Source organism: Hippoglossus hippoglossus, chromosome 9, assembly GCF_009819705.1.
Source record: "Hippoglossus hippoglossus isolate fHipHip1 chromosome 9, fHipHip1.pri, whole genome shotgun sequence".
Lineage (NCBI taxonomy): Eukaryota > Metazoa > Chordata > Actinopteri > Pleuronectiformes > Pleuronectidae > Hippoglossus > Hippoglossus hippoglossus.
The window spans coordinates 1,459,886-1,475,828 of NC_047159.1; the positions used below are offsets into that span (position 1 = coordinate 1,459,886).

A 15,943-nucleotide genomic window follows, 5' to 3' on the forward strand; every position below is an offset into this window, starting at 1 on the left:
CTTCATGCTCCCGGTGGGATCGAACGTGTGAGCTGCGTTCACTGTCAACTTGTTCATGGAAAGTGCAGGAAAGAGCGGTTTTATTTCCCCCACCAGGGCCGCGTTTAGGGGCCGTGGGACAAAGGGACGTTTGGGTTCCAGCGCACAGGAAAAGAACCTGGAACATGTCGAGACAAGTTTGACTTCAGGATAGAAAAGATCCCGGAGGGAATTTAGTTTGTGACAAGACACGAAACACACAAAACACATAAAACACACAAACTGACAGTTGTTTAAAAGAGGTCCAATAGAAACAAGAATACAAAACATCAGAGGCAACAAGCAAATCACAACAATGTCATTTAAAGACAACAGGTACAAAATAATTCATCGTTTAAAAGTCATGGAAAAAGATAAGAATGAAATAAATATAAGAAACATCAAAAAACTATTACTATACGACAATTAGAGCTAAAACTAACAAACTTATAAGCAAAAGACATCGAGTGCAGTTCAACCTAATTGTTTCCAAAGCTTTCGGCCATTTCTTAAAGAAGACCACAAGATATGGTTAAGTTTATTAACGCTGTCAATTTATAATAAATAACCTATGGCAAACAGCACAAGCACACTCTGTTGTGGGGTCTATTGTTTTTTTCCCCAGTTTAAATATAGATTTTCTTAGTTGTGTACATGTATTATTAACTTTAAAGTTTAGTCCTGACTTTTGTATGTGTTTCCTCGGTGGTGTCACCAGGAATAATTGTCTAGAAATCACAGACGCTGTGTCAGTAGCTGCTGTGACTGTTTCTTGGGACTGTTTTGAGTAAATAGTCACTAATGGTGTGTTTTTACTTTCACTGTTCAGCTCTTACTTCCACAAAGTATCTGTAACCTCCTCAGAAGTACATTCCAAGTTGACTTTCAGCTGCTGCTTCCAACCTAAACAACAACAACAGATCTTCTCATCTTCAGAAGCTCTTAAATCTGACTTTTGGAGCAGACCCTGAAGGCAGCAGTAGCCTAGCTACACAGCCGCTTCTACAAATAGCGTCCAATCAGCGAGAAGAAGAATCCGCACCTGGCCAATCCGCTGCGAGGGAGGGCGGGGCCAGAGGACAACAGCCAATCAACCTGAGACCATATTTTGGACTGCGCGCTCCCGTGGCCGAGTGTTGTTTTTGACTGTGCGCGGCACCGACACAGGCACGGCGCGCATGCGTGACCGCATTGCGAGCACGTGGTCGAGGCGAAGGAAGTAAACAAACCCAGAGATCAATCGACTGAGGTTTGATTTCTACACGTGTTTCCTCCACGTGACCTTTATTTCCCCACATCACAGGTACAATTTGATTTATTTTACATTTTATATTCTACAACAACAAGTTTAAACCCCAATTTACATGTTTCCTTATTATAACTCAGGTTAAAACAGCTGGAAACAAAAGAGTGTATTTTATAATAATATGACTTCATCTCAAACATTTAACTGATCTTCAAAATAAAGCAGATTTCTGTTCACATGAAAGCAAACTAGGTGGATTTGGACCTCGCAGGCTCCAGTAGTGAAGGACATTAATTCATAAATCAAAGGACAAAGACTGCGCCAGATGTTTTGGCCTGAACACCAGCGCCCCCTAAAGGACACTGTGGATCCAAGTGGCTGCAACTCAGCAGGTGAGTTTCACGTCTCTGTTCAAATTCAGACTTTAAAAAGTGAAATCTTGATATGAAGTGATTCTTCTAGATCAGACTCAGGATATTTAAAAGTCCTCAGATCTTCTAGTTTCTCATAAGTTACAACACAACAACGTAAAGAATATTATTTTACAAGTTTTACCAGTAAACTGTATTTAAAGTTTCAAAAGTAAAAGGGCCCATGTAGAGAGTTAACTTCTGGAGAACCTGACGTCGATGATTCTAATAAAAAAAACTCTCTTATTCAAACAAGATCATTTTATTCTGAGCACAAAACCACAAACAGTAATTTTCCAGAACTCGGCCGTTTAACTTTAACAACTTCACAGACACGACTGTTCTAAACCTGTTTCTAATGTTCTGTTCTCTTTTCACCAAACACACGAGCATGGATCACCACGTGTGGCTGCAGGGGGCGCTGTTTCCCAGTACAAGTTACATAACGTTGATTTATGTGAACTTTTAGCTGTTTATATAAGTTTGTAAAAAGACAAGTCGACAGTGTTCAAGCATCATGAAGCAGAAGTGTGATACGTCACAGTGGCAGACAATAAGAGCCACACGTCATGTTTTGGAGTAATAAACCAGTTTTATTAAGAATTTCCACTCGTGTCATTAAACAACATTAAACACATTGATCGTTTCCTCCGTCGCTCCACGAAGCTTCTGGACGCGAGGACGTGAGATTCTGGATTGTGGCTCAAAAACACACACGTCACAGACTTGATGAAGGTTCAGTGTTTTTAATGTCTATTCAAATGTCTTGGCAGAGTTGCAAAGAGAAAAGATCTTTCAAAAGTGGCAGTTCAGTTTTTTTTAATAACAGCCCAGAAAACGCTTTGTTCAAGTCAAACCCTTCACACGATAAAATGAAACCGATCGATTCAAACTATTTCTGTGGCAGATCAAAGCGAAACCTTCAAAACACACAAACCGAGGAGCTCCGGGTTTTTTCTTTTTTGCTTTTGAGAAAAGTTCAACTACACAATTAAAGGTTTATACTGATCAAAACATACAGAGTGAAGTAGTTCCACTGGAGACGACGAGATTAGTGTCCGATAGAAACATAACATTCATCTTACAATAAAAATATCTGCACAAAAACATCAAAGAAAAGAACAAAGAAAAAAAAAAAAAAAAAAAAGGGTAATGCAAAAAATATAAATGTTTGCTTTTCATCTTTTCAATACAGTCACAAATCACACAGCTGTGGCAAGGATTCTCTTTAAAATGTACAGAACTGAAAGATAAGGATTCCCCCCCCGCACCCCCCCAACCCCAGACTTGATTGTGTTCATTTTTAAGAGCGTATACTGCGAGTACAACGGATTCCCGACTAAACAGAAGCTGCACGTCAAATCTTGGATATCAAGACTATCAAAAAAGGCACAAACAGACGCACAAAGAACTCAGCAGAAGCTGCTTTTTTTTTTTTTTAATACAACTAATATCAGGAAGGTTTTTCCAGTGCCCGCAATGTTCTCACTGAGCCCCCCCGCCCCCCCCCCAAAGAAAAACAAAAAGACTATCTACAGGCGAGTCCCAGCAGGCACCTCGGATTACCAGTCCCATCCCAGTCCCGTCCCCGCTGCTGCAGAAGCAAGTGCATTTAGTAAGTGTGTGTGACAGACGAGTGTGAGGACGACCGGGACAGACGAGTCTTTGCCTCACGTCTCTGCAGGTGAAATGTGGGAGTGCAAAAAACTGTCATTACTGAAATGAGATTTGGTCGTAACGTCGTTTCAATAAATCTCAGTGGACAGAAAAAATACGTTTTTTATTCTTAAGCAAAGAGGAAACTCTGAGAAAAACGGTTTTAGGTTTTTTCCCCAGTAACACTTGATGTATCTCTGTGTTATTACCTCGGCCTAGGAGGTTGCCCCCCCCCCCGTCTGTCTGTTTCTTCAGATAACCGAGGAAGAACCTGGTAAACTTCGCTGTGGATCCAGAGTTTAGTTTTTACATTGTGAGACAGAACTTATTATTTTATTTTTTTTATACATTTCACTAATATTTAGAAAATCATTGATGGATCTTGATGAAACTGAAAAACATTGATATATTTTGAGTTGTCGTCTCAGCTGGAGACAAACTGCACATCATTGATATCATTCATCAAGATACAATATTAAACACTGACATCATTTCAAACTATCCTGGACTTTCAAACCGTCATTTATCTGAATTCAACCAGGATTTATTTTTAGACCAAACCACAATTATATAAATTGACAGGTTGTATGATGATGAAAATTGACGGAAATTTATCTACATTAGCAGCAAATTACAAATTTATTTCCAGAAAACTTATTTAGATTATTTTATCAGTTACAACACACACAGCTGTCGTCTCAGGTTAGGCAGCTGAATCTGAAAATCTCCACATTATCTGTAAATGTGGATTCTGTCGACCTCCGGTGGTTCAACTCGTCACAGACTCCTCACGTTTGATTTTTGACTCTGTCCACTGTGATTTAATTTGACCAGAAATGTCTGTAAATCTCAAACTTGCCTCTGACATGTGAGTTAATGTAGAATAAGAATCTTCTGATAGAAATCGTGAGTTTGCCGCTCGACCCTGTAACAGAACGTTACACGTCAGTTAGTAGAAGAAGAAGCAGAAGCACAGTTTCATTTTAGATTTCAATCTCTGATTTCTTCCTTTAAGTGCCAACAGAGTCCGTTCAGGTGGATCCAGACTTTCATCTACTGGGAGACGCTTTAGTGTCGAATGTGGTTCTGCTTTGTTTTGATCGTTAGGGACCTGAATCCGACCAGAACCTGGATTCACCACGACACTGACGGTGTCTGAGGCTCGTGAACAATGAACATGAGACGCTGCAGTGACCGAACCCCCCAAAGGAACTTTCCAAATCCACATATATGATCATTGCTGTCATAACTTCTTTCACTTGAAATAAAATCTAACTCAACAGTCTTCAATCAGCAGTTACTGACGAGAAGGGAAACGAGGGTTTGGACTTCTGCTGCAGTTCTGTGTTTATATATTTCTTCTATTTGAGTTGAAGCGCAGTCGCCTGTTGGCACCGACGCTGTCATCTACTGTCATCTACTGTCATCTACTGTCATCTACTGTCATCTGCGTGGAAATGTGCAATTAAAGCAAAAGAAAAAAGTCTCAAAGGACCGATGGAGAACATGATCAGCTTCATGTGAGGATTATTCTAACAGCGTCACGTCTGGATCCCAGTTCTCAGGTTCAGGAAACAACATGTTTGTGTTGTAATTGGTATAAATACCGATATATGGTTATTCTCCTATTTGCGACCACAACAACGGCGATGTCTTTGCATCACGAGGAGACTGGAAACTGTGGAAACGAGCATCGATGCAGATGAAAACTAAAGAGACGAGAACGCTGGAGAAAGAGAAAGAGAGCAGACAAAGCACCGTGTGATTGGGAGGTGTGATTAACCACAGAGGGTAGAAGGTAAGAGCCGGCGCTCTCCCCGCGGCTCTGCCCGGCTCGTGTGGCACTTAACATCGTCGTCTTTGTATACAGAGCTTTTAACAGTCATGCAAAGGGCACAGTTGTTTTCTAACAAGGCGAGAGAGAGAAAGACACAGGCCGAAGAAAAAAACTGAAACACGGAACGGGACGAGAAAGAGGAGGCGCGACAACGAGCCTCTGTGGTGAATGGATTCTTCTCCTGACGCAGGGACTTCCCCCAAATATGAAAAACATTCTGTCCACACACACGCGTGTGGATTCCACTTCACGTTTCCTTTAGGTTCTCATGGCTAAGGCAGAAATCGATGGTGAAACTTTTCGGCGCATCATGAAATGTGATTTTTTTTTTAATCAACGACACAAATTGACGACTCACTGAAGCCGATGGGAAATAAAAACGGGCAATTTTTTTTTAATGTTTTTTGATAAAAAGAAAAAGGTTATAAATTCATCTGATTCACCTTCTGTCGTCCGACCTGCCGTTAAAATATCTTAAGACTCTTTAGGCTGTATATATCTATTTATATATATTCATATTTATATGTATGTATTTGCATTAGGGCCTCGGTGAGAGTGTTTTAAGGATTGAAGACTTTAAATCGATCCTCGTCCGCACCGGGTGATGGCTTGTGGCCCGCAGGAGATGATCATGTGATTTCATTGCATAAATCAGTTGATTTCATTTGTGTTTTTCTTTTGTCAAAAGACACAAAGCGAGCGAGCGAGCGAGCGAGAGAGAGAGAGAGAGAGACACGATCGAGATGCTCCCTTGTAACAGTGCGTAAAAGGTTAGAAAATTCAAAAGACCCTTTGATTTTAACGATGAATCTTTCTACGTAATAAACCGTCGTTTGTGCGATGGAGGCGGAGCTATCACAGCGACGGTCGCACAAAAAGAAGCTCGTCTGTCGCTGGACATGAAAAGGTCTTGAATAAGAAAAGCCAGAGCCAAAACGCCTTTGAGACACAAACACACACACAAAAATTGTTTATCTTGGCTTAAATCACAAAAATCTCCCCCAAACTGTAAGCTGTGATCTGCACACCCCCCCCCCCCCCAGCCTCCCTCACCGCTGCCCTCACCCTTCACCTCCGGGGGAAAGAGACGTAATGTTTGATTGATTGATTGATTGATTGATTCCTGACGCCATTCCTGAGTAAAGTGGACTTGACGAGTGAGACCCAAGGAATCCAGGTGATGTGGAAAAGCAGGAGAAAGAAAACAGAATAGATATTTATATCACAGCAACAGTGTGGAGGCAGGGAGGAGCAGTGGCAACGCAGAGGCCCGTCCACAGAGATCTGCAGGGAGAAGAAACAAGCCACTGAAATCCACTGACTCACACAGGACTGAACAAATCTCCTGTGTCTTTACATCGTTTACATGCTCCTGTCGTGGTCTCTAACCCGTTAGCACCTGAGGCGCACACCAATGCTGAGTTGAACTCAAAGTGAAGTTTTGCATCGTGTTACTCACGGATGATTTGCATTTACTCTAGCAAGCGACGTAACGGGAATATTCGCCTGTTCTGTGGAAAACTGACGGAAGTGACTACAGTTGTTTAGGAAACACCGGAGAACCTAGCGCCATCACGTGTGAGGAGCACACAGCTCGGGGAGTTTCACCGTCTTCTCCAGGAGCTGCGTGTGGGGAACTGTCGTTTCCAGCACCAGCTCATTAGTGGTCGACACGCACCGTGAAAAATAATCAGAGTGCACGTTACTGCTGCACCTTCCATCACCACCTTCACTCCGTCCGACGCTCTGATTGGCTGGAAATCTGAGTCTGTGACGCATCCGAGCGGCGATCTGGGGCTTATGAACTCTGCTTTACCGACGGAGCCCTGGTCAGCAGGAAAATCCTCTGGGTCTGAATCTACATTATTTACATCGTTGTTTTGGTCAATGAAACTCTCACTTAGATCTTCAGCCATCGTCTGAAACACTAAAACGTCTTTACAGGCTGAGAGAGCTGAAAAACAAACTGCACTCCGGAATGGATTCTGACTTTACTGCAAGTATCAGGAAGTGTTTGATAACTTCATCCAGCTCTAAAGAGAGAAACACGCAAACGTTGCACCAAGTCTTACAGGTACAGACATCACGCATGTGGCATCAGGTGTAAATGGGTTGAAGGGAGCATGTAAACCTTAGTTTTACATCCATGCATTTTGATTTAAAGGCGAATTCAGTGAGAGATCCTAACTCCAGCTCGTAAGCGGTCAGTTGTTAAATTTAACAAAGGGTTTAAAGCTGATGAAGAACACCTTGGTCTACGAGTTGTGAACACGTCCCCCTCTCTGGGTTTGTGTTGGTTCCTTCCGGACTGGGAACTCACCTGTGTGAGACGTTAGGACCTGAAGGCGGACTGGAAACGTGCAGTCTCTTCAAAGATGAGCTCCTTCAGTGTCTCTTTGGGTAGATCATCCAGCTCCATGTCAAACTTGAACGGAGCCTCAGCGACGGGCTACACAGGACGACAGACACCAAACTGGTTTGAAACCTTTGAAACCTTTATCGAGTACGACAGAGATGAAGGAATATGTCCCAGAATTGTTCTGACATCTAACAACAGAGCAACGTGAGCGTCTCACCTCGTCTGTGGGGTCGTAGTATTGCTCCAGGTAAGGATGAGCCAGGGCCTCCTCCACCTCGATCCTCTTGTGAGGGTTAAAGGTCAACATCTTGTCCAACAGGTCCAGAGCTGCAGCGCAAATGACACATCAGCAAAGGAGGAGTTGATGTCAGTGATTTGGAAACAACCGTAACCTCAGCAGGGCAACACCCTGCACACTGAGGAGAACTGCACTCATTTCTAATTTTACACATTTGAGAAGGAGCTGCCGTGTTTCCTCCAGGAGCTGTCTGGGATTAACTCTGTGATATTGTGAGTGAAGAGGTCGTCCGGGCTCTGACCTTTGGGGTCGGCGTTGGGGAAGAGGCGGTTCCACGGCACTTTGCAGCGCAGGGGCAGCGACAGCAGGTAGTTCCTGGCCTTGATGTTGATGATGCAGTTGAGATCCTCCTGAGAGGGAGAACCGAGGATCCCTGAGGAAGAAGAGATGATATCATCAGGAGCACACAACGCTACACAAAACAAACTGTGTACTACCTTTGTCTCAACCTACAGTAAAACAGGAAGATATTGACTGTTAGGATATAATTATATCTATAATTAAGAAGGAAGTGGGCACATTATAAGATCATTTATATTTCCCACATCCAAGTTGGCTGAATATCTGCTATTAAGCTGCTGCATCACAGCAGACATGGTTTACACTTCACTAATTACTGATTCAGAACAGATTTATTACCCAAAATGTGGTTGAGCTGATCCAAGTAGTGTTTCCCAGGAAAGATTGGCCTGTTGGACAACATCTCCGCCAGGATGCAGCCCACGGACCAGATGTCTATGGACTTGGTGTAGCCCTGATGGTGACAGGCACAAAGACACAGTCACATTAAAGGTCAATGGATTCAAACAGAATGTATTTTTGGTCTGGCAGCAACAAGAGGCGCCTGTAGTCTGGAGGTGTGAGGGCCTCGGGGTGAACGGTTTTACTATATCAGACTAGTTGCAGGATTCAGAACACAAAGTTTAGAATTAGATTAGGATTTAAAAGAATATAAGAAAACTCTAATTTAAACTGAAATTAAATTCATGACAAAGCTGAGCTCCCAAAAACAAACATTTTCATCTGAACCTTTTCTCCCCGACCGGTGATCTCATGTTACGGCGGGCGAGGACACTCACCTTGGAGTTGAGCATGATCTCAGGTGCTCGGTACCAACGCGTGGCCACGTACTCCGTGAGGAAACCAGTGTGATCGTGGTCGGGGTCAGCCACGCGAGCCAAACCAAAATCACAGATCTGCACAAAGACGAGACACAACACGATGAGCGGCAGCGACATCAGACGATGCCACATCTTTTCTGACAAAGTCAAACTGTTGGAGGAACAGTTCAGACTCTTCAGAGCAAAGGTTTGAACGGCTCTCCTCTTTAAACACGATGGTCAGACACACATTATTATAACAACTCTTCATATCAAATATTCCCAAACAGTGCATCTAGACGTTTGAATGAACAGTATCGGGACAGGACCTTGAGGTCACAGGTGGTGTTGAGCAGGAGGTTGGAAGGCTTCAGGTCGCGGTGCAGGACGTTGGCAGAGTGGATGTACTTGAGCCCACGTAGGATCTGGTAGAGGAAGTAGCAGATGTGGTCGTTGCTCAGGTGCTGAGTCTTCAGGAGCTTGTACAGGTCGGTCTCCATGAGATCCTGGACGATGTATCTGCACGTTTACACGTTAAAGAACTTGTACAACAAAATACACAAGTATGAAACTTCGTCCCGGCCGGAGGAGTCACATTTTTATTCCTATCTGGTGCACGTGGAGGATCCCTAGAGCCGCTTCATGCAGAGATGTTGCTGTTAAGACCCCTCGTTATGACGACTGTGCCAGTTTACACTGAGCCAAAGAGAGTCGGCATATCACCAGTGGAACACCATACACACTACATGATGAAAACTATGATTACTATGACTACAGTTGCTGCCGGGCTACAGTGAAGAGCGTCTCTGCCAAATATACGGTGACAGGCGGCGATTATGTAATAAAACACAACTGAACAGCCCCTGTATCTGCAAGTGGTGGCGAGTAAGAGCAGCCTCAGTTCGACGGACTTCAAACTCTAATGTCTCATCACAGAAGGACGTAGTTCATGACATTATTCATTCGGCGGCGGTCACGTGACGTCACAACCCGTCGTCTCAGCTGAGAGAAGTGAGAAGGATACACGTCCTTCATCAGGTCGATGGTCGGCGTGCGGATGATGTCGTTGATTCCGATAATGTTCTCGTGTTTGAAGCGCAGAAGGATCTTGATTTCTCTCAGGGTGCGCTGACAATACGTCTGGTGCTCAAAGGGGCTGATCTTCTTGATGGCCACGCGCACCTTGTTCTCCCGGTCGTGGGCGGCGCTGGAAAACAAACAGACCCCAAAAGGTTGAAGGAACAAAAGACTGAGATCTTACACATTTGAAATAGAAGTAGTGATATTCGTGTTCTCTTTTTTTTGCCCCTGGTTAATTTTGAGGATCAGGCTGAATTTGACATGAAGTTTTCCCTTTATATAAAGTCTAATGTATGAATGTACGCAGGCAGCTCTGCTCCAGTTTGTAATACTGGCTTCTGAAATCCAATAAAGAAAAGCTTCACATGTACAGGAAATAATAAAGCATGTGTGCATGCATGGGATGTCTGAGTCCGTCGGACCTCACAACACAGTCTGACACAAGAGTCAATAAGTTAAAACTCAAAGCTGAGGAGGTTTCTTTCATAATGTGAACGAGAGGTTGATGGTTTAAGAACAGAACTGAATCTCCCAGGAACTAATCTTTTCACGAGAAGACGTGTTGGCCACCAGCTTCAGGAAGATCCTGAGTTCACGTGATCAGATGCAAACAGGAGAGATTTCCTCCAGGAGCAGAGAAATCTTCCAGCTTGGTTTTCGCCTGCAGGCCTTTTTCTTTACAGGATGACGTCCACTGTTTGCTGATGGTGGGCGTCATTCATCACTCGCTGTTTCTTTGCATTAACACGTGATAACATGCTCATGGATCACTACAGTCACAGGAGACCAGTGGATTTGTGTTAAGTTTGCATGGTTTTTTTTAAAATTGTGCTACAGTAAAACAACTGAATTATGATGATACCAAGTTATTTTTATGCAAAATCCAATAACAACTATCAAAAGGGATTTACTGTTTTAAACGTCTGACTAATTGTCTGAGTGTGTCTACACCCAGAAGATTAAATGTTCACTTCCACTCAAACATCTTGTCCCTGCCTGTGATGAGACATGTCCTCCACACCAAGGAAACAGTCCAGGTACAGACACGTCCACAGACACGTCCACAGACACATTTCAGGCTCTTTTCACTGGTTCATTGGCTGTTTCAACTTTCTCACGCTCTCTGTGCCTGAGATATTTAAACACACATAAAAAGAGAATAAGTAGAAAATACTGGCTCATGCCCGGACGTCTCCAGCAGCAGGAAAGTATGGTCACAATTTCCCCTTCACTACCCAAGTTATGTGAAATGATGCACAGAAATAAAAACAAAATGACGCCACAGTGAAGTTCACCTTAGAGTTTTGGATATAAAATGTCAGCTATTTATAATTTAATCCAATTGAACCTTTGTCATAATAAACAGATGACTTCTCGCAGTACAGACAAAATCGTGTTTTGACCACAGAATTATGATGAGTTCATCCTCAAGTCTGAGGAAAATAATTTTCCTAATTCACGAGTGGAGGCATGAAAAGATTCTTGGGGCGTTGCCATCGATGTGCAGTGACTAATTCATTCATCGAGGTTCTGGTTGCGTTTCGTGTTACAGGAGATTAATGGCTTCTTAAGCACATTGAGGTTCTGGTGTAACGATAAACACTCAGACCACCTAGTTTCAAGTCTGTGGTGAGGAATGATAATTGACCAGACGTCTTCAGTGCTCAGGAAGTGACACATCACAACGTACGTCCGACTCACAAGAAGCTGCCAAGAGACACAAACGACTGCCGCCAGCCTCCAGGACTTTCTGCATCTACAAGTCGTCTGGTCTCACGCTGTTGCAACTCGCTGCCATTTGGTGCAATCGCAAAAAAAAACAAAATTGCCCAACAGAGCCGCTCTTCAGGAGGGGACGAACAGCAACCTTGCAATATTAATGGTTTCCTCAAGATGCAGCGTTCACATCCAGCCAAGTGTGGTTTTTATTTCTGCACATTACAAAACAAAACAGAAAAGACTGAAAAACACCCACAGAGGAGGAGAAAATAAGAAAATGAGTTGCTATAGTGACGGGGGCGTCGGGACTGGAATGTAAACGCAAGTGTGCCAGCCTTCTGCGAGGGAAGTATGAGTGACCTTCCTTTCCACTTGTGTGAGGAGAGTGTGTGTGTGTGGGAGGAAACCGTTCTCCATGTTACTGCTCCACACCAGCAGATACCCTCGTGTACAGGGAGGCTTGGCACAGACCTGCTGTTTGTTCACATACAGTCAATGGCACAGCCTCCAACACAGCACAATATTTTCTCACATTATATAAAAGCACAAGAAAAATTTCTTTACAATACCTCATCTCATACAGTGTGAACAAATATTATTTTCATTATGTTCTCATGCAAACGACACCAGGGACAGAAATGACTAATACAGATTTTTGGGGGATGATGCAGATTCTGATATCTGGAGTTAAAAAATGTCAGATGCTAATATATCAGCAGATATATATATAATATTAAAAACATCAATTATTCCTAACATGTATAAATGACTATGTAAATGTAAACATGAATAAACATATTTACTGTTTCTGCATTGTTCATTCTGTAGAATAAACGTTTTCATATCAGCAAAGATAAATGTTGATACTGGTTTGTCTGTGAAAGTCTCATATTGGTCTGTTTTTAATCAGCCAACAGATAAATCGCGCTCCAGTGAAACCAGTACGAACTGTTTGACAGTGCACTGGCACGTTGATATGGTCAGATTTCAGACTACGGTTTGTCGGAGGGGTTTATTGCCGATGTTTGAGAGTTTGAAAGAAACTGGTATAAAAGTATAAAATCAAATCTGTGACCAGGGACGTTAACATTGGGGCAAATCGTCGCACAAATAAATCGACCTACAGGAAACACTGGTGTGCAAATATTACACAAACCATTCAGTCACAATGCAGACGGTAAATTGATGTTACTCGAAGTCACAGTAACGTCAACTGCACCTTTTTTCATCAGGACTCTGGATTTGTTTAAAAGATCTTAACAGATAACACAACTTGTACGGATATGCAGACCAGTGTGTTTGTGTTGAATTATGGTTAAAGTGAACTTCATAAAACAAGTGAAAAGCCCAACATGCAGCAGTTACACATTTGCAGGGATTTAATGTCACATATCTACTTGTCCATAACTAGGAATACAACTCTGCCTGCATGAGGGGAACCGACGAGGACAAGCCGGACAATCTGAGCTCAAGATTTCACAATGTTTGCTGAGGCAAGCCCCACAGTCAGTTTGACCAGGCGTGAAGGAGAGGGAACTTTCTGAGGAAGTACAAAGTTCAGTGGGTTGAGTGTGTGGTATCAATATGCTTGACTCCGTCTGGAGCAGCTTATCACTGAAGGGTGGACTTTCTTCTGTGAGACTGTTGCTCTCAGGTTCTAGAGACTTGAGAAACAGAAGCTAAAACTTCACAGGCCGGGATCGATTCTGACGCGACTTGGCCACAACCGGTAGAAACACACACACATCCAGCTGAGGACGGCAGCTTCAAACAAAGCTGAGTCATTCTAGAGGGTTTTCTGAGGAGCTGGCAGAATCATATAACATTTTAATATTTCAGTCTCTGAAGCCGATAGAGACGAGACCTTCAAACATTTAATAACTTAAAACATTTGGCTTCCATTGTAAAACATCTTCCTCTAAACTTTGTGAACGCTCAAACTAAAAACAACAACAAGCACACGAGCATTTAAGTTAATCACAAAGTATTTCATCAGTGACGTGTGTTGGCCAAGATGACATCGTGGGGAGAAGCACACAAACGTTGCATCCGGCCATAATGGGCACACGCACATGTGACATCCTGTCTCAAGGGGCTGAAGGGTTTAATGCAACTTAATGTCCTGAGCTGAAACGATTTATCAGAGTCAATCAATCGAAACGGGCCTCAAGGTGAATAGCTGCTTATTCTTTCAGGGGATTTTTAGCCTGAAATCATAATAATCATAATAATAATGCAGTCATAGGAATCCAATGCATGTTATAGACCCATGTTCTTGTAATGGACCTGAAGAGCCCTGGTGAAGACACAGCTCCACTGTGGTCTCTACTGTCTTCTAACAGAGAACATGCTCGGAGATGACTTTCCTATCTCCCCTGCTTCTGTACTGTTTTCTGAGCATGCTCAGTGCAGAGCGCTGGAGGGGGGGGGGGCGAGCTCTGTTTCCAAGGAGATGGGAATACAAGGCTTTACACTGCAGCCGCTGTGTTATGCAACAGGGCTGTTACCATGACAACGTTCAGGGGGTTGGCTTGAAGGAAGAGGGGGGGAAAAAAGCTCACTATGCTTTAGGGCAACGTGTCCCCAGAAAGTGCAGATATGAACGTCCATGCACGGACGAGGGACGGACATCGTAGAGTCTGATGCTCTGCAGAGAAGAGTGTGCCAGGTCGGAGGGACGGGCATCGAACACGCTCACCGGCTAACGAGCAGTGACGGTGTTCGTCTGCTGCATGAAGCTGTGGTGCTGCAGGATTACGTCGTTGCATCATGTTATTTCTACAGAGTCCACCGGGTTGAATTCAAAATGTTCTTTTAGAGAAGTTACATTTTTAAAACCACACAGACGTAACTCGGCTGAATATAGAATTTATTCACGGCATCATTTTCACACGTGGATGAATCCGCTCTCTTACTTTAAAAAGTGCACTTCCTGTCACTGCATGTAATTTAACCACAGTTGCCACTTGGCGACTGAGCTGTTGGTGTTGACAAGAACCCTCCACTCCACGCTCACATCATGCAAGAGCCCGGTGTGATTAAGTGGCTCTGTGATGGAATGGAAACCTGCCGTCGGTGAAATGCATCCTCAAGTAACCTCACAGCAAAACACACTGCACGCTTAAAAAACTAAATATGGACGTGCAAACCAGTTAATGCCACAAACGTTGCTTTAACTTGTGTTCATACCAACATCACGTGTCAGATTCAACACGAGCTTCCATCTAAAGAAAAGAGACTATAACTGACAAACATGATGAAGCACAAAGATAGCAAATTAGCAAGGTTATCGCTCCCCAATAATTTCAGATAAGACTCGACTTCCTGTCCCATATCAGACGTGTTCATTTCAGAAAATTAATGAAATCAAAGAGCGAAACCACAAACGTCCTCGTTTCAGAGAAACCAACAGGAAAGTCTCAAGCAGCGTCACAGTCGCACTTTTCTGATCTCAACACACAGACAAGACTAAAACCAAACTTCTATTAGTAAGTAAACGACTGTTTGGATTCTGTCTTCATATCGTTTGACTCTTTATCTGAACGTCGGATTAAATAAACGTTGTTTCATTTACCAACAACTTGGTTTCACAGCTAACTGAACTGAGCTGTGAAAAGAAGAAATGTGTGTAAATAACTGTGTGTCCACAGTAAAACATTTTTATGACGACTTTAAACGACCGCTTTGTTTGACCATCTGTCATCCAAGGTCTAGTTTAATGTCAGTATTTAAAAGGTAAACACAGGTTTAAAGAATTTAGTAGAGTTCAAGTACAGCAGCCCTCCTATAAAAACATGAATAACTGTGCCCATGAGCATGCAGACACTCCCTTATGCTGGGAAACCACTTTGTTACTGGCAGCGCTCAGGTGCTGATCAAACACGTGGAGCTCGGTATCTCTGTTTGAGCTCGTTATCAGTCGGAGATTCCATCAACGGCCGAATCTCTAAATCGAACCGGTGTTATTTTATATACACGTCACAATTCTGCCAATGTAATGAAAGATCCCTGAATGAGGATAAATCATCAACAGGACGATACTTTAAAGTCATTAGAGATACAGATTTAAGTCATTAACTGAAATACCAAACATGGACTGGTTCAAGGATTATCTGATTTTCGTTGTACGTGAGATTAATCTGAAAATCTTTTGGTTTTATAGAGTTTATTGGAGAAACAACACATTTAAAAGCATCACTTCTTTTTGTTTTAAAACACAA

The 15,943-nt window shown here is 43.0% G+C and overlaps 1 protein-coding gene across 4 annotated transcripts in view; it reads right to left on the reverse strand.

The window, feature by feature from the left end:
- Positions 1 to 15,943, reverse strand: part of mapk1 (mitogen-activated protein kinase 1) — a 40,535-nt gene that overhangs the window by 18,147 nt on the left and 6,445 nt on the right. For 3 of the 4 annotated variants that reach the window (XM_034596010.1, XM_034596012.1, XM_034596011.1), the window contains exons 2-9: positions 9,949 to 10,131; positions 9,254 to 9,443; positions 8,904 to 9,020; positions 8,464 to 8,578; positions 8,066 to 8,197; positions 7,744 to 7,853; positions 7,488 to 7,616; positions 6,431 to 6,451 (exon numbers count right to left, since the gene is read on the reverse strand). In XM_034596010.1, coding sequence (XP_034451901.1) covers positions 7,500 to 7,616; positions 7,744 to 7,853; positions 8,066 to 8,197; positions 8,464 to 8,578; positions 8,904 to 9,020; positions 9,254 to 9,443; positions 9,949 to 10,131 — 964 coding nt within the window. In that variant the 3' untranslated portion in view covers positions 6,431 to 6,451; positions 7,488 to 7,499. Of the gene's footprint in view, positions 1 to 5,768; positions 6,452 to 7,487; positions 7,617 to 7,743; positions 7,854 to 8,065; positions 8,198 to 8,463; positions 8,579 to 8,903; positions 9,021 to 9,253; positions 9,444 to 9,948; positions 10,132 to 15,943 lie in introns of those variants that run through there. The other variant, XM_034596009.1, reaches the window with a different exon arrangement.